This window comes from Xiphophorus maculatus, chromosome 21, assembly GCF_002775205.1.
Source record: "Xiphophorus maculatus strain JP 163 A chromosome 21, X_maculatus-5.0-male, whole genome shotgun sequence".
NCBI classification, from domain to species: domain Eukaryota; kingdom Metazoa; phylum Chordata; class Actinopteri; order Cyprinodontiformes; family Poeciliidae; genus Xiphophorus; species Xiphophorus maculatus.
The window spans coordinates 19,391,798-19,411,281 of record NC_036463.1 but is presented as its reverse complement, the minus strand read 5'-3'; the positions used below and the strand labels follow the sequence as shown (position 1 = coordinate 19,411,281).

The 19,484-nt window shown below is 38.2% G+C and overlaps 1 protein-coding gene across 4 annotated transcripts in view; it reads right to left on the bottom strand.

The window, feature by feature from the left end:
- Positions 1-19,484, bottom strand: part of LOC102227608 (partitioning defective 3 homolog) — a 383,916-nt gene that overhangs the window by 240,722 nt on the left and 123,710 nt on the right. For 3 of the 4 annotated variants that reach the window (XM_023326740.1, XM_023326739.1, XM_023326741.1), the window contains exons 4-5: positions 15,680-15,864; positions 10,148-10,285 (exon numbers count right to left, since the gene is read on the bottom strand). In XM_023326740.1, the coding sequence (XP_023182508.1) occupies positions 10,148-10,285; positions 15,680-15,864 (323 nt within the window). The remainder of the gene's footprint in view (positions 1-10,147; positions 10,286-15,679; positions 15,865-19,484) is intronic. The other variant, XM_023326742.1, reaches the window with a different exon arrangement.

Genomic DNA, 19,484 nt, shown 5'->3' with positions numbered 1-19,484 from the left:
GAAAAAGCCATATAGTTTCGATATTGGTATTGGTATCAGTTACTGACCAAATGAGTTTCAGTATATCATCATATCGGATATCGACCAAAAATCCAATATTGTGCATCCATATTTGGTATTCCTCTCAATACCTCTGAAATAATATTTTCTTTTTCCCCCAGGTTTCTATAAAACTCTCACTGCTACAAAATAACCGTTTGGCAGAGAAGGGACGGGTGCACTACTCTTCTGTTTCTATGTGCCCCAGAAAGTGGATGTTTATTGTTGGCCAGGGCCTTATTATGTTCGCTCTGCAACTTAAAAGCCTTGGCTTGCAAATGGGGCCAATAAAACAGTGAGAAAAGTCTGTTGTGACAATGGAACTCATTATGTTAGAGTGGACTCATTTGGCTCTCGGCACAGTGCTGGCCCCACATCGTTGTCATGTGACAAAATGGACATCATCAATCACAGAATACCGCCCTCTTCATCACTTTCTAGTATTCAAGAAAGTGTATTTTCAACATTTGACATGTGAACATACCTTGCATACATAAAGATTTACGCATAGACTACATGTAGATTTCTATCTGAGTTAGTCAGACTTTGGGGTCGGTAAATGGATTGAAACCTGTCACTCACAAAGAACTAAAAGAAGCTCATCATGTCATTTCAGCTTGAGGATGAGCATGTAGCTTCCTTTCCCATCTTTGTTCAATGCTGCCTACGCCGGTTCGGCTCCAGGCTGGCGGCCTCGTTCTATTCCCAGAAGTCATTATTGTCTTCAACTAAGGTGCCCGTGCACCCTGTGATTTGTGGGTAATGAGCTGGCTCCCCCCTGCCCGTGTTCAATTATTCTCATTGAGAAAGTGATTTCTCACTCCACAGAGCAAAACGGAGATGGCAAACGCATGAACTCTAAACAAGAGTCAGGAATTAACATGTTCACAGCCAGCGTTGGAGAGAGGTGTAGTCACCCAGATGATGCAAATGATGTCGCTGATGTAGACAAAGGTTAGACGGATAGAACAATAGAGTAATGTCGAGATCTCGAGCTGGAAGGTCGGAAAGTTCAGAAATGTTGCATTCTACATAGTTATTAGTGGAGCTTTGGGAGAGGTTGTTAAAATAATTGAAGAGTTGGTATTCCTCAGAATACCAAGAATGCCTCTTATGTAGGCACATAAGAGGAGCGCCAAAGGCACTGTGATGGGATGGCAAACAGAAAAACAGAAATTTTAATTTATATTTAAAGGGTCCTCTATTAAACCTTTAACATTTGTTTTTGTTAGTTTTTTCCACTGCATTGCAATGAGAAGTAGCTCGTATAATGAGCTCAGCAGATGTGCAGTTCCACCAGGTGTTTGTAGCTCAGAAGGTTGGAAACTGCAGCTCTGAGGAGGAACTGCATCTCAAAGGAGGGGCTAGGTCCAACCAGGCATTTTGCACAGCTGAATGGTTGCCATGGAGATTTAAGGATTTCTCAAACATGCATGAAAGAATCAAAGCAACTCTCCAGGTACGATTTTGATGAGGGAATAACATTATAACACGACGACAAACTCAAAAAAGTCAACTTTATACATAACACTGCCCCTTTAACGCTCAATAGCAACCTGAACTAAACATACTACCAAGCCAGTATGATTGATGGACGGATGCTACAAACGATGATAACTTTAAATACTCAGGAAAATAACGCATTTGTAAGACCTTAACAATGCCTTGTTATCAACCCTTTCTACCTCAGAGTCAGTGAAACACTTCCATACTTGCATACACGTGTCCACAATTTGATGGTATTACCATTATCTTGTACATGCTATCCAAATAAAAAAAAAATTGGCTTTTGAAGAAAAATAGTTGCTTTTCCCTCAAAAATTTACATTTATAAAGTGTATTTCACATTTACTCAGGTTATTTTTATTGTCAAAATCAATGTGATCATCTGAAACACTTAGGAATGAAACAAAAATACTAAAGAAATCGGTAAAGGAGCAAATTGTTTTTTCAGTTTAAAGTCAGTAAGGATGTAAGTAAGTCAAACAGGAGTTGACTGCTAGCTGAAAGAGAATTGTCGCTTCAACATGTTTACAATGCAAGAATTTGATCATGAAAACATCGGCATACTGCACAAAACTCAATCTTCCAGGACTGATCTTATGATAGTCTTATTTTTTTAAAGGACTAAGATGGCAAGCTTAGAAAAACTAGAAGATCATCTGACTGCACTGCTCTACGTTTTAACAGCTACTTAAGGTTTTTGCTGCCCACAGTCTTGCATGCAGTGACTGAATGGAGCATGCAGGTAGAGGTGCACACTTTCTCCACCAGGTAGCAGTATAGAGAGGCTGTAACAGACAAACAGAGACTTGCAGGTGTGCCCCTCTTTTCTTATGGGGGAGCAAATACTCCCAACTCGTGTCTCCATGCTCAGCCGCCCTGACACCGCCTGCAGCTCGCCTCAGGGCCTACAGACTGTGTGGGCTTTGCCAAAAAAACAAGTGTGGGGAAAAGACTGAGTCCACTCACAAACAACAGCAATTACACATTTAATACTTGCATCCTCATGCTAAAAGGTCTTTCAGGCTGTTGTATTTTTTATTATTATTTAAAATCCCATCACCTTAACATCAGTATTTTATTTGGGTGTTTGACATTAAACATTGATTAAAACAGATATATAAGAGGCAATTCCAGGCAGAAATTGTGAGTATTTTTTTATTGTTATCGCTGAAAATCAATAAGTATCATTTATCTGTCTAATGAAACCGATTTCAGCTCTTCTGCGAGGCTGAACTGTACAAAAAGGGGGCAGAAACTGGCTTAATTATTGAAAATATTTATAATATATCAACTGAAGGGACTCGTCTGTTTTCGGGCTCTTGTCTTGGTGTTTAAGCCAGGCTGCTTATCGCTTTGGGTTCCCTGTAAAACCCGTCAGACGAGACGCCTCATTAAACCACAAATCGAGGGATACGCTCCGACAGTCGGAGGCTTGATCAAAGATGTGTAACCACATCTTTGATCAAGCCTCTCCAACATGTTTTGACACTGTTATGCAACTTTTATTTTTGGTCTCTCTGGATGGTTTTTATTTCATGTTTCTTTTTTTTTATGAGAATTACCACTTGAAACATAATTTTGAGAACCTATGACCTAACAAGCAAAGTGCATTTTGGAAGTTTTGATACCTGTTGAACTTTTTCACCTTTTGTCGTCTAACAAACTTAAACTTTATTGGAGTTTTGCTGGATTTTATGTGACAGATCACCCCCCCCCCCCCCCCAAAAAAAAGTGTACAATAGGAAGGCTGAAGGAAAAAGACTATTTCCAAGGATGGTATCAGTTGCAATCAGCCACATTTGCTTTAATACCACTGGGAAAAAAAAAAAAAGAGAGAGAGAGAATGTGGAACCAACTGCAAACCCATCGAGACATGACCCCACCACCTGAAATGTACTTGAAGTAAAAATGGAGAGGCTGCAGTAAAAGATCAGACTCCATCATGACGAATATGGACAAAAAGTTCAGCGTTTCATTTTCATTTTGCTTCTAATGTTTTGCATCTAATTGATTGATTCGATTTATTTTCACTTTACAATCACGCACTACTTTGGGTCGGTCCGCCACACGAAATCCCACCAGACTACGTTGTAATATAAAGAAAACATACAGTAATCACATTAAATTAGAAAAGTTACTTGACAAGTTGCAAGTGTAAAATTAAACCACACCTGAACTTAAAAGTCTACAATGAGAAACAACGCATCTTATTTTGAAACTTTTTCTCACCTTCGCAGAAGCTACCAAAACAATAAGCTTCACAAACACAACTCAAACATGTTCCCTCTGATTTGTGTGCATTAGCCGTTGATTGGTTTAGATCCCGCTGATGGACAGCTGGTGTCAGTCCAGACAGTGGTGCGGCTCATGATAATGGCCTCCGGTTCCTCATCAAGGCCGCAAAACAACACAGCGGAGAGCCACTCAACCAGATCAGAATGTGGGTGCGTAAGGGAGTGTGTGTATATGTTGAGCGGGAAGGCCCATTAACATTCATCAGTGGGATAATAGACCAGCATTAACGTCAGCTGTTTATATGAAAAATAACTCATAAGGCCTTGGTGTATATGGGCTGATAAAGCATGCTCTGCTCCACGCCACATTTGGCAGGAGGGGTGTGTGTGCATGTGGGGGTGCGCACTAGGGTGAAGAGGGATTTCGGAGGTGGAGTTTATGAAATCTCCGAAGGCACCATCTGACACTGAAATGAATTTATTGATTGGCTAGCTAAACAAAAGACAATTGCCAGATTTAACCACAGGCTGGATGGCCTTGTGTTTAGTGTGTGTTACCAAGGCTTCCACACAAGGAGGAAGACAGAATACAAAAAAAAAAAGAAATGAAACATGATCTGGGATTTAAAGTAAACCCCCAAGATCAAACACTTTCTTGTAAAACTTTGTTTATTTTTGTTATTTCTTTAAAGTTTCTCTAAGGATTAACATCTTTTTCAAGCGAGATCTGACAAAGAAGTGACATTTTTGCACACTTCAGGCTAAAGGTTTGATATGAACATTGAAATACATAAAACAAGACAGAGTTAATGTGATACATGTTCAAGGGACAGCTTAAGACTAGCAGTGGCAGTATTCAATGAACGAATCCTTTAGAAGTGCTCCCAGAATCTGCGGTTTTCTGAAGATTATTACATAAAAAGGTGCAAAATTAAATGTTGAAAGGTGCTGATAAAGTACCCAGGTTAGAGGGTAGTTTAGCCAGCAAGCTTTGTAAATATATTTTTGTCTTCTTTGGTTTTGAAAATCAGTTTTTAAAAAGCATATAAACATTCATCTTCAGTCTTGTTCTAGAAGTCAAAGGAGAGTGATTGGCAGAGTCTAAACAGGAAAGTTCCCAGGAAGCAGTGGAACGCCGTCATAGTCAAGAACATTAGAAAAAATACAGCCTGAACACGCTTTCCCTAATTTGTAAAGTAAAACGTGCTCTGATTAAATAACAAAATATCTGTCTTACCTTCGGCTTTTCTAACTAAAAGTTTAAAAATGAACACTGAAAGAAAGCTAGGATACCCTCTAGAGTAGAAACACCAACACATATAGGAATGAGCTCTGGAAGAAAAAATGGGAAATAAAAATGCGCCATGGGGAGCTAACTTTAAAATCTTTACACCCAGCTGCAGAAATGCACTCTGTTCTATGAAAAAAGAAGCTTTTAAACCATCCGAAAGTCCCAAAACTTAAACCAACATCAATAAGACTGGTAAACAGAATCAAGTGGTCTGGGCAGATCAACAAATAAGGCCGTGCAATTTCATTTCCTGTCCAATGCCTCAACTATGTCATTCATTACCAGCTCAGCTGCTGCAGTGGTAATATGATCCTATGATTTGATCAAAAGTCAGACAAATTTTAAGTTAAGATGTTACTGTCAACTGACTAAAGTTTATCCTTGAATCTAGAACTTTCTTAAGCTCTTTTTTAGTACTTTTACTAAATCTGTTCGGTCAAAATGCCTAGTTTCCACAATAACAAATTTTTCCGGACAATAAATTGTCCCAGACCTTATTGCGATTAAACAAAAATGTGGTTTTGAGACCATGTAATATTATAGTAATCATAGTATAAAATGCAAGAACACATTCTCAGTGAAAAAAATGAACATTTAAATACTGAAACTGGAAGATATTTGAAATATCCAAAATAAATAAATAAAGAGAACAACAGAAACAACAAATAACAAATAATGAAATCTCTCTCTAAACAAGATTATCTTAAAAAAAAAAAAAGGGATAGTTGAGACCAAAACACCATCGAGACTTATCACTCAGTTTTTGGTAAAAATAGAGAAAGAAAAAGAGAAAAACGATGAATCAAGCAAATGAAAATTATTGTTTCTTTTAATTTATCATGCGATTAATTGACTCATTGTTTATTGTGACAGGCCTACCCACGAATGAGTTGTTTTCCAGACAATAGCTACGTAACTACAAGATCTGATTAAAGTTGACAGAGAACAACTCAGTAAAAAGAGTAAAGAAAATAGAAGAATAGTAGCTGTTGGAACACGGCACAAAAGCCCACCTGTAGAAAAACATATTCAGTGCCAATTGTTTCATTGGAAAAACCAAAATAAGTTTAACACTCTCTCTTTGTTTTCTGGTTTTTTCCCCTCCTTTTTCTTGCTATTTTTACTTGTGAAGCATAATGAAAAACGAGAAGAGACATATAATCCGCCACAAACAAAGACCTGCTAATTGGGGTGTTTTTTCCCCCCCTTCCTCCTAAAACCTTGATATATATGAATGCGTGTCGGTGTTTGTGCATGTGTAGACTCATTATCTCTGCCAGTTCTCTAGCACAGATCGCAGTTCTTTTTAATTAACCCATGGAGTGTATATTTATCTCACAATCTCATGCCGCTGTGCCGCGCGCCCGTCAGACAGACAAAGGAGGCAAAATATCAAACTCGTCACGCGCGCAGAGAGAAGGCAGCCATCACGACTTAGCTGCAGCGAGTGGAAATAGACGCCACTTACAGATATCCACTTTCACCTCTAATGAGCAGATTTGTGTTTAGTGACTCATCTGAGTCACGCAGCTGTCGGATTACAAACAGCCAGCTGAAAAAAAAAGAAAAAAAGAAGAAGAATTAGCCACCGCGTGGAAGCCTGCACTCAAGCTGTGGCATTCCTGCTGTTATTCATTAAATATTTACATAACTCAGCTGGTATAACCTTTACTCTGAAATAATAATCTTCAATATTTATAAGTACATATTTGTCGAGGTGTTTTAAGCCAAAACCTTAATCTTGGATTAGTTTGTTTTTCAAACTTATGGAGAAAAAAAAGGCATGTTGTTTTAAAGTTTGTATTAAATTAATACCATTGTAGTTCATACAATCTTTTTTTAATTATTATTCAGGGCCTGACAACTATTTCCAGATTAAAAAAAAAAAAGTAGTAGGGGGAGTAAGACTAGTCCTTGTTTGAGTAGTTAGTTTACTTTGCTAGAAAACTTTTGCTCAGCCTGGCATGTTCTTACCACTGAATGACGCTCAGTCTTTGTTCATTGAACCTGTTTCATCACTTTTTCTGCACAGTATCATAAAAGACCTTTTGCTGGGAAAAAATGACTTTATAAATAACTATAATTAAGTGAGTAACTACTGGCAGCTGCTTATCGTTTACCATGGTAACGTAGAAGAGGTGTTAATCTTATCCAGCTTATAGACAAAATATGAAAAACGCTCATCTAGAGATATACCAATCAGCTTTGTAGACACATTCTGATCTTTGTCAAAGTTTGAACTGTGAAAGTTTCCTCTTAACTATTATAATTAACAGCATTCACCTTTATTTTTACAGGCATACTGTTGAGAGATTGTATGTGACAGAGAGGAGTTTGTAAAGCAAAGAAAAAGAAGTCCTTAGTGGACATTTTAAAACTGACGTTAATGTCTGACAGAAGCATTTGCTATAATCAGTGTAGTTAAAAATCATAACTTGAACAGAGATCTCGGTGTGTATCTACTAACAAACGTACACTCATACTGAAGCTGTGATATTTCCAAAAGACTGCAGACATTTTTGAATCCAGCAGGTTCCTTAAGAGTAAGAAATTGAATTGAATTGTCTGTATGCACAATCTTTAGCTTTAACTAATTTTCCATTGTCACCATAGCTTAGATTCTTTAAAACAAAGGAAACAATCCCGAAACGCCACAGGAAAAAAATAATCTTTTCTGGTTTGTATTTCATATATCAATCGAACATTTTTCACTTTGTCTTTAGTTCTTCAACATGATTCTACAATCACTCATCTTCCCACATCCTTTCCTTGACTTTTCTTAATCTTTCTATACAAGAAGTCAGAGCAGGTAGCCAATAATGAAGAGTAAGAGGCTGACACACGAACTGGGGGGAAATCTTCTTCTCATCAAGCTCAGCACTTTAACACTTCCCAAGGTCATTTCAGCGCTCCCTGCTGAGAGGCTCTGTCACTTTTAATAACTTTTAAAGGAAGCATATTTTCTCTCCTTTGACAGATTGAGGAGTAGAGGGACCAGTCATGGGCTGACTCAATCATAAAGCGTCAACAGAGCGAGGACGTGCGAAGGGAGGAGACCAGCCTGCGATTGCTAACACTTTACACTGAAATGTATCGCCATGTGGACACAGAAGTGGGAAGTCTGTCAGTCACTGGCTGTTTCAAGTTGGTCAGTGAGCTGACATCGCGACTAGATCTCACAACCGTAACAGTCACTCGCTGTCAAAATATATGAATATTGCTTCTCGTTTCATGAGCCCGATGAAATTTAGACTGACATTAGGAACGCAAATATGACAAATATACAGTTAAAGGGGTGGTATTATGTGTTTCCCAGCCACAGAGTGCCATTTTATAGCACAGCCAGTTTAGAAAATGTCATATATATGAAATATGATTCAAAAGAAATTTGACTTTGACTTTGAAATTGGGCCTTTGTTTCTTTAAGAAACTGACTCTTACTGACACTTCACCTTCAAGAAGTCATCACAACATGGCTCCTCTATTAACCCTTTAACGTTTTTGCCAGCATTGCACTGAGAAGCAGCTCATATAATGAGCTCAGTAGATTGGCAGTTCCACCAGATGTTTGCTAATTGCTACTGGCTAGTCTGAGGGAGCTTAGTGGGGGAGTCTACCGAGTGGTTGCCCCGGGAGATTCAAAGATTTTTCAAACAAGCATGAAAGAATTAAGGCAACATTCCTGGTACGTTTTTTTGATGAGGGAATAAAGTTATAACATGATGTAGAGCTCAAAAAGTCACATTTAACATAATACAGCCCCTTCAGATTACATTTGTTTAAATTTTTTATGTATGGTTTTTATTTATTTTTTTGCCAGATAATGCCTAAAGTATGAGAACAGGGAGGCGTAGAGGGTTATTAATATTTCTCACAGTTTAAAATACAAAAACAATAACTGGATTTATAAACTTAAAGACATGAAAAAACAAACAAATACACCAAAGATGTATGCTGCATTCAAAAAGCATATGCATCTTCTTTATCTGCAAATGGTATGGCGGGTCTGGTTGCCGTGTGTCTGTGGTGTGTCTTTACAACGAGGGAATGATGCCATATCCCTCCTATTGCATAGCTAACGTCACAGCACCCCCATATGTAGTTCAGGCAGCAAATTGGACAGGAGACCTCAATTATAAAAAGACTTGAGTGCAAAGGTCAGAGAACTGCTGGCATGTTTACAATCCTATAGGAAACCTTCGGATATGAAGTAGGCCAGCAATTTCATCGCAATCACGGATTATGCGGATTTACCTTTTTGTCCATTTCAGAATTGATGACCAGACAAGAAAATAGTTATAAAGCAGGACATAATTATTGCTTTTCTTTATCAAAACAGTTGCAATATGCAACACTTTATATATTTTTGACATTGAAAACTAATTAATACGTTCATGATTTTGTGAAATATCCACTGGATGACTTATCAGTAGTCAGAGTAACTCTTGTGTTTCACAGATAAGAATGCAGATTTTCCTTTTCCGTCAGCAGATCAGATGTAAAAATGTAGCGTCAAAGCATTTTCCGCTGTCAAGAGTTATTGTTCTTCTGAGAAACATAAAAGGAGCTAAATAAAAGTTTGAAGTTCTTCACGGGACTGCAGAGGTCAAAATGGTGCATGACTGAGTTTAATTAGCTGATTGCAGACCCAAAAGTCACTTCATAGCCAAGGATTAGTGACTTGAATTTAAAACTTGATTTTGGCAGCAACTGGCAACCCTTGAAGGTCGTTCAGCTGTTCCAGCGTTAATTACCCGGCAGCGCCTCTTTCCTTACCCGACCGACAACAGCCCCGTTCAGATCTATGCTTTGTAATTCAGGGTTTTTTTCCTCTGAAAAATTAATCAGATGGTATTTGTTTGAGGTCTTTCTGTGGTACCCCTCAGCCTTGAAATATCACTACACTAATAATTTATAGTAATCAGCTGCTGCGTAAACAGACTCAAATAATGAGTTTTAACAAGGGGGAGAAACATTTTGCCCAGATTTAATTTTAAAATATTACTTTGACTTATTTGCTAGTGTTTATATTTGAATACTGGAATGTAAGCTTTTGCTGCTGGTATTAGCATCATACCTGTTCCTGCTGGTCAAGCCACTGGTCAACCATAGGGTGGTTGGCACTAAGGGAAGAACGAAGCATGTCTCTGTGAAACTGAGCAATCCAGCCACTCGCGTCACGAGGAAGACTCCGATAGGCTTGGGCACCCCTGCCCTGCCAAACAACAAGAAAACGTAGAGTTATTAATGTGCTTCACTCCATCACTGTGATACAAAGGGAACTTACGATGAAAAAGGATTTGCTGGTATAACAATAAAAGTTAGGCCCCAACGATCTAATAGTGGGGTTGGTGTAAATTTCTTGATCTAATTTTGTCATTTGTAGCCCCAATAAAATAAAAAATACACCAGAGGAGATGAAGTCAGAGGAGACGCTGCTACAGCAATCACTGGTTGTTTTTCTCTTTCACTTTCTCCGACTTTTGCAGATTGGGTAATTTCATCCTCAACTTTTTCTGTTTTCAAAAGGAGTTTTCAGCTACAGGATGAAATGTATCCTTCAGATGTCACGAAAGGCCGACGGTATTATGTCAAAGTTCTTGTGTTTTTGCGAATAGCTCAAATCCATGAATACTTGGCACCCCTCCAAAAACACTTACAAATGCCTATTTTAAATAGTTCATTGCCCTTATATACCTTAATATGCATTAGCACAGTGGAAACAGTCTTAGCATGAGAACAGAAGTTAATATTGACAGTCTTCCTTATTTGATGACGGCACTTGCCAATATGTGATGTTTCTTACTGGTTTCATTGTATGATGTTTTTAAACTGCCTGGTTGCTAAAATGTGCTATACAAATAAAACTTGATTGATTACTTTCACTTTTTGAGGGCACAGCCAATCGGTGACACAGATCAGTACTACAAAGAGCTGGGGTTCACTGTACATAGAAATCATGTGTGTGCAGCATTTCGGACAATCTCAGAGTTGAGACAAGAATCTCAATGGAACGCAGTTTATTGTTGTTTACAGGTACCATGCTAATCATGCTAACTGCTACCAAAAGATGCAAGAGACAGTTTTAACTGTCATCTTCAATTTGATTTTGTCTTAATTTCCTCACACAGTGTGACGTCACCATTACAGATGATTGACTTCCTAGGTTTTGAATGCTGCTGATTATACTGTCTAATTCAGCAAAATACAATATAACTGAAACATTTCTTTCAGTAACTATTATACAGATTAACTACACACACTGATGTTTTCAAGCCTTTGTTTCTGTTAACTACAATGATTTTCTGCTTATGGTTAAAGAAAACACAACATTTGACATTAGAATATCACATCAAACCAATTCAGAAACACTTCATTCATAAAAGTATGTTTAATACCTGCCTACTGGCTGTTGCTTTCAAACGATACATAACTGTAGTTCTTTAAAATATATATAATTTGCATGCCGAGTAAAACCTTTACAAAAACCATAAGACTGAAACCAGCCACAGATCAAACAGTAGAGAAAAACACCAGGTGTTGAAAGATCCTTAGTGCTTTCTTGTTGTTTTTTTTATACTGTGCCTCAAATAGTCCAGTTTGTTCATCCAAGTCCCATTTAGATCTGTCCTCTTTTCCCTTGACCTTCACTCACGGCTTTAGGGACTTTTTAATAGGAGTGCCAAATCTAAGCCCCTCCATTACACGAAAAAAAGAACCTTCCAAATATCTCCTGCCAACGTAACATCAAACATCGGCAGACCTGAAAAGAATTACATCTCAAGAACCTTTTTATATTCCAGACATGCAAGCGTTGAATTTGAAATCTCAACAACTGGAGGTGGTAGATAAAACTGTCAGCAGGCAGAAAAAAAAAAGCAATTAAATATCAAAACCCAAAGTGGAGTGAGTTAATATGAAAGACATTAATTTAAGATTTGATTATTTAAAAAATTAACAAATTGTGGATCAAGACGTTTAGCTACGTGCACCATGTAAGAAACATATAGCAAAAACAAAGGCGCATAACAAAATGAAACAAACTACGCATGAATGTCATCGTAAAACATGAGAAGGAAAGAAATGTGAAAGATGAGGAGGCGCAAAAAGGGCGAGTTATGCTTAGCACGTCACTAAATGACAGCTAACAATTGTAAATAAAGAAGTCAGACTCCTGACCCTTCTGTGCTTTGATAAAAACACGTGTTTTCAGCACAGCTCAATGTGCTGTGAAGGAGCCTGAGGAAGCGATGCAGACAAGACCATAAAACTCAACTGAACATGTGGAGCCTGATAGGGAGACAGCCTTAATAACCATCACGGTCTTTAGCCGCAGAGGAACAACTGACTCCTGTCCACAAACTTTTACAACGTAAAAGGGAAAAAGGGCAGCAGACGCACAATACATGCTTATTCTGGTGTTTTCACTGCGAAGATGCATTGTAAAGCGTAGTGAGGTCACTGTGGTGTGATGACTTTACACATCCAGCTGTTGACTGAGAACTTCCGTTTGATTCGATAAACTTAACTCAGCTGGATGTGGGATATGAACATTTAGCATTTTGAGAAAAATAAATTATTCCCAACAGCTCAAAAACTGTTGTTTTTTTGTGTGAGGCATGAATCCAAATGTGTTTTGGCACTGAGAATCACTAATGGAGGTTATTTTCAAAACCTTTATTATACAAACTACTTAGCATACGCTGACTGACAAAAAAAAATCCTTTTAGCACAGCAATGATACTGCAGGCTATACACGTAACAATTGATGTATGATAAAAAAAAAAGATATTTAAATCTACCTTTACAGTAAAGGCAATCCACGAATAGGTAAATTCCCCAGATACTTCTAAAAATGCATATAACTGCATAATTTAACAGTTCACACACCAAATATACCATAATATGCAATATGCAATAATACACACAGTGGAAACTTGGGTCTACAGCAGAAGCAAACATCTACAGTCTTGTCGGTGAAGCCGATCAGCACCAAAGAAAACAATTCCCAGTTCTGGAATGGTTGCTTTGCGAAACCCAGCCAGTAAAATGTCAAGTAGCATTGCTCCTAGGAATTTCAGCCAGTCAAGCTGCATATTCGTTCCAATATTTTAGATATGTTATACGAAACACATCTGAAAAATAAATGGACTTTATCATTTACTAATATTTTGCCAATTCACATATTTAGACAAATAAGCAAATCCAAAAATAGGCAGGGAGTCCACTGTACATCATTAACATGTTAAGCCAACAAGATTTTCCAGTCAACTAAAGTTTGTGTTCATTTAACCTATTGTCTTGTATGTTTACTATTTAAATACACTGTTGCTCACATTGCAAAGTATTACTACATGCAATCTGTTACACAGTTGTTGCACTCATAACACATGCTCAAATCACATTTTCAAAGTCTTGATTTTGTCTCTGGGTCTACACTTTTCCTTGGTCTTGATTTTATCTCCGTATTTGATGTGTTTTTCTCTGTCTGGAGCTGCTTTGAGGACTCTCTGTATGTAATGTACCTGCCGTACTACAGAGCCTTCAGCCACCCCAAAGTTTTTCACTTTGAAATTTTAAATGCTGCCACCTGGATCTTTATGTGTGCAGGATGAGAAAAAGAGAGGGATGGGAGAAAAAAAGAGTGAGAAGCATTTTCCGGTCCAGATACATGGGTGTTTTTTTCTGTCTGTACACTCTGTCAGATTTATGGGACAAATGGAAAGCAGTAAAACTATGTTCAGTACAGGAAACTACACAGAATACCAACTGGAGACAATGCTGCTCAAACCAGAGATAACAAGCACCAACTTTCCAAAGTTGAGTTATGCTAGTCACGCATAACTGTTTGTCTATAGAAACAGAGCTGAAAGGAGATTCTGGACCAGTTTTTCACTGCTAGTCTCCAACAATAAAACAAACCCCTGATCGAACGCTGCAGACGTCCCAGGACCGCAACTGAAGATGTGACGCCTCCAGGCTGTTTGCCATGGCTAAGGGCCCCAGGCTAGCTGACCAGGAAACCAAACGGCTAGCCCAGCAGCTAAAGACTCTCAACAATACACTGCAAGCCGGTTCCTCACTGTTCCCCCACCTGGGGAGTAATAATATCCTAGGATGAACATTTTAAGTGTTTTGTGTCATTGTAATGTGTTTACAACTGTGTGCAAACGGAGCAAGCCCACATGCTATAGCCAAAGCTAACCACAGAGTTTGGATTGTTTAAACGTCTTCCAGGGAATGTTTAAGGTTTAGCTGATCTTTTATGGGTATTTTTTCCTTTGCTTCATGCCAGGAAGTTGCATAAAAAAAGCCCCAGAAAGCTAAATGCGGCTACAACCTACATATAGCTTTCCCAGTGGACAGCTGGCGCTAATAAATATGGTTACTGACCAAGACATTAATAATCACACTAAGAAACTCAACATTTTGATGGCAACTATTTTGGCCACATAGCAGAAGGGAATCAGTGTTGGTTCACAAGTCATTTGAACAACATTTAAGCAATCCTATTTCCAAGTCCACAATATTTAGACTGATTAAACCGGTACTGTGTAGTCAGAGGTTTATTAAACTTTTTGTTGTTTTGCCTTTGATTGAGAAGAGACGATATCTTCCCATCTCGTTATCGTTACCCTAGTCTCATTACATGTTGGGTCCAGAATGAGGAGCTTGTCTAGAGCAGCATTCATGTAAGAACTCTTCACAAGAGTGTTACCTTTAAAGGTACATTAGCCAAATTGTATGGAGCCTCTTGCTTTTTATTTTCACTCTGCATACAAGCTCCTTGCTGTAACAACTGCTCTGAGTTTGAATGAAAGACCTAACACCCATGTCATCCCAGATATTATACCACTTTCCGATAGTGACAGTGATATCTTTGACAATGAAAATGTCTTTGAATAGGATTATACCCTGCTTCAAGACATGCTGATCACTTATGAAGTAGCTTTTTCTCAATTCCCAAGTTCTCATTTATTTCGTTTTTTGATTATTAAAATATCTCATTCTCCATCAGAAGTAAAAGGTCTGCCAGGGCCTTGCAGAGAAAACCATTTTAAGATGTTAATTAGCTTCATATCCCCTTTGCATGCCACACACAGGTGATATCTGGGCTTTTTTATTCCCGCCTTAGGTTTATTATCAGTCTTAAAAAGCAGCAAAAAGGTGAACGCTAAGAAAAAAAAGGTAATGTGTTTAACATCTCCTGCCTTTTTACGGATAAAAGGGGTGCCATCAGAAGAAGCTCGTCTCAGATAAGGACTTTCTGTGCTACTGCTGGCAGTGTTTCGGTTTCTAACAGTTATTCTTTTGATTTAGGGCGGCAGAAGAGAAGAGGGTGGAAATGAGGGAGACTGTGGGGAGACAGGAGAATTCTATGAACTTAACTAGCATCACACGTGTCTAATTGAAACAACTTCAAAACATCTGGTGAACTGCGGTTAATAAGGTAGTGGAAATTGGAAAAATATAAAACCGAATCAACGTGAACTAAAAGGGGTCTATTATAAAGCATAGATACAAAGTCTACGTCTTAATACGCAGCTACTTTTGACGCTGTTTGTGTTCGTCTCAGTGTAGCAGTCAATGCCAAACACAGCATTGTTACCTGTTGTTCCAGGGTGCTTGTGGCGCCCCGAGGGTTTGGCTTGTTGTTGTACTTCTGGAAACTAGCAGTTGTGGACCAGCAAGTCGGGTTCTTTCTTGACGGTTCGTCTTGAGCAACCAGAGCCTCACCTGGAGGCAGGTCAGCCAACGAGGGATCGCTGCCTCGACGGACATTCAGCGACATGCCTGGAGCGGGGAAGGCAGAGGGAGAAGAAGTCAAAATATGACACGACTAAAATCAGAAAGAGTAGCTAGTATTATGTCCGTACACTCTCGCTTTCAAATGCAGCATCATTATATTTATTCATTTCATTAAATTTATAACGCTTTTTTTATAAGATAATCTTTTATGCTCAAAAGTAAATACCATTAAATCACCTTGCACTGATATTCCAGCTGCAATGTCTTTTAGGGTAAACCTTCACCAGCATTGCTTTGTAGAGGAAAAAAATGTTTGCTCATTCTTTGTGAAAAGCTCAAACTCAGTCAGACTAGATGGGAAGGAACCACACATTCTATAGTCTTGTCTCAGAATCTCAATCAGATTTTGGTCTGGACTTTGACTGTCCTGTTGGAAGGTGAAGCTGTTTGCTCACTAAACGGCGAGTGACTGAGGGTCATTGCGCGTAACACAAACCCTGTAAATTCTAGACACTAACAGGTACCATAGACTTGCACAAAAATCCATGAGGGACGGCGGAGTCCCTGCTCGAAATTCTGTGAAAGAGATGTACGGAGCCTTGTGCCAGAAGACCATTAAAATGCTGTCTACATCGTTTTAAACTGTGTGATTGTGAGCGTGAGTGGGAATAAAAACAGCAATAGGTATTTTGTTCCATATAACACAGTAGGAGTGTAACAGGTAAACCTTTTATGGCTGCAAACGCAACTAATAACCCACCTGTTTAGGATTGTATTTGAAACGTAATCAATTACAAATTTATTGATGGAACTTGACTTAATGTCGTGTTTTGATTGTTGATTCTATGTTGCATTGTGCTTCTGTGTTTGATATGATGTAAAGCACTTTGAAATGCCTTGCTGCTGAAATGTACTATACAAATAAAATTTAATTTGATTTTTTTATTTTAATGTTCTCCAACAAGCCACAATCCAATTAAGACATTCAAACACCACTGATCTTCAACTTCAAGGTCATAATTTCTCAGCAAACAAGAGGCGAATCAACAGACTAAAAAAAGTCTCATGCTGCAAACATTAATAATGTAAAGAAAACTCCAGACAGGAAACTGTTTACAGCTGCATCACTTCTTACAGATTACTGACATTTGCTTCAATGTGCCTGAACAATGGAAATGGAAGCGTTTCAGGTTTCACATTAGATATGCTATATAAAAACTCATGGAGGACCATAACAATATCCACAAGCTGTGCTATTAAAAGAAAATGAAAGTATGTGGTTTGTAAATACTGTACAATTTTGTTTGCTCCTTATTTAATGTAAATGTTGTTTACAATGTTCTATCTAGTAGCGTGTAGCAGTTGTTTCATGCCTTGGAATGGTTTCTGGAGCTGATGTTGTTTTGAAGAGTGTTTGTTGCTACTGTTTACGTCTCACCTTCAATTAGTAATTTTTCATTTAACAACTCAGTCATCTTTCCAGCACATTTGTCAAGTTATCCTTGATGGTGTACTTTTGGTAAACATCTGTTTTATTGTTTATTTCACTGTAATTAACTGTACAGCCTTTAGCAGTTCTTTGTTTCATATCATTGAACTTGGAATCAGCAGCTCCAACTCTTTGTTGTTAGGGTTTCTGATTTACACAATAAAGCATTTTCCATAGTTTATTCTAGTGTCATTCCTTGTTTTTCTGTGGTTTTATTTAACTATTTCAAAATAAACCTTTTGTTTACCTAGCAACTATTATTGTTGTACTTAAATTACTTTTTATAAAGACTGTATTTCATCATAGTTATGTTGTAGGCACATTTTTATGGCATCTGGAAACATCTCGACTCTTTCTTAGCAACCAGATGAATATCATTTCCAAAGAGATTTTCTCTTTCTCTCGCTCTTTTTTTTTGTCTTTAAGAAATCAATACTTTATTAGCTTGCATGTCGAGGCAGGTAGCTGGCAGAGGGCTTCCCACAAATGTCTAATCTCTGTCATTATTAAAGTATTTCTCTGCGTAAAACCGTGCCACGCGAATCCAAACGGCGGGTTTTAACGAGTGTTTTTCTTGGTTGCGAATGTGTTTCATTTATTTTATATGGTGACCACAGGGGTCTCTAAATACCTTCAGAAATCAGATGAAGGAACCTCAACAGAAGTCAGCCAGCAGGCAAGTCACTGTGAGCTTACTTTACGGTTTAGGTTGTAGATCTAATAACAGGAAACAAACCTTTTCCCTTTTCAGTAATGGCTGGTTCACGTAAAGACCAGGGCTCTCAGCAGGGATGCTTAGTGAATACAAGCGCTGAAACAATGTTGATGTGTTAAAAACAGGGAAAAATGAGCTAGCACACAGATTTGAGCAGGTTCCATATTGTAATGCCATCACATCTCTAATATTGCATTTTTTATGGGGTGTTCTTAGTCCGGAGTGGTTAGTATTATCAACAACAGTCCAAGCAAGGAACAATGGGGAAACTAAGACATTGTCATTGATGCATGTGGGAAAGCTCCAACAAAGGAACTAGCTTACGTCATTTCGCCAAAGAACTTGATTCTGATAGCTAGGTGTAAAAGTGCAAAGTGAAGCCGCACAGCTGCAGACCAGCTGATAGACTGGGATCAGCACGGGCCTATCAGATAAAAGCACAGCTGAACCACAGAGTGATGACAAAAAAGTGGCCTGATCATTTCTTTTCTTTCTTTTTTTTTTACATCACAGGGTGGTTATCTGAGGAACACATGGCATCAAGATGCACTGTGGGAAAGAGGCAAGATGCTGAAGCCAGTATGATGCTCTGTATCTTGCCATCTGAGTGGATGTTACTTTTACACATAGCGCCTTTAAAGTATTGCTACAGACCATGTACATCCCGACAGGGAGACAGTATTCCCTAACCCAGGTGTCAGCAACCCAAAATGTTGAAAGAGCCATATTGGAGCAAAAAAAAACAACAAAAAGGAAATCTGTCTGGAGCCGTAAAAAAATAAAAGCCTTGTAAAAGGCTTATAATGAAGGCGAAACAGGCTTTAAGTGTTTATATTAGCCTATTATCAAAATGACTAAGTGTTTACATAATTAGCATTCAGGATTAAATGTTTATTTTCCCTGCAGTGCTTCCTGGACAGAATGACGCACCACCTGACTATTCTGTTGTACGATGGTGCTTTAAGTTTACCTTCCATTACAATATGAATGTATTATGTTTTGTTGCATTGATAAAACTAAAGAAATGCAATAAAGAAAACAGATTTTTTATGTCATTTTTATTATGAAGACCGACAGGGAAAACAGGGTCATTTTTTTCCCTTTTGAAACTCCAAAATGCAGTTTACATAACGATCGCTCTTTGTAAATAATCACTGTAAAGTGTGTGATAAAAAAAAACAACAAAACGGAACGTGCCCCTTATCTGGGCAACAAACGGAGTGCAATAAAATGCAACCTGCAGTTATAAAATTAAAGTAGTTGCCTTTTAAAAAAGTAAGGTATATAAAATTTAATTTATACAGTTTAAGTTTGATTTCTGTGCAAATGCCAAGCAAGTCAGTTCAATGGTAAGACATAGCAGCATCCTCTTCTCTTTTGACACGCAAACGTCGTCGGACCTGAGCAACAAAACACAATAATATCACTAAGTGTCATTCTAAATATATACTGACAAAAATC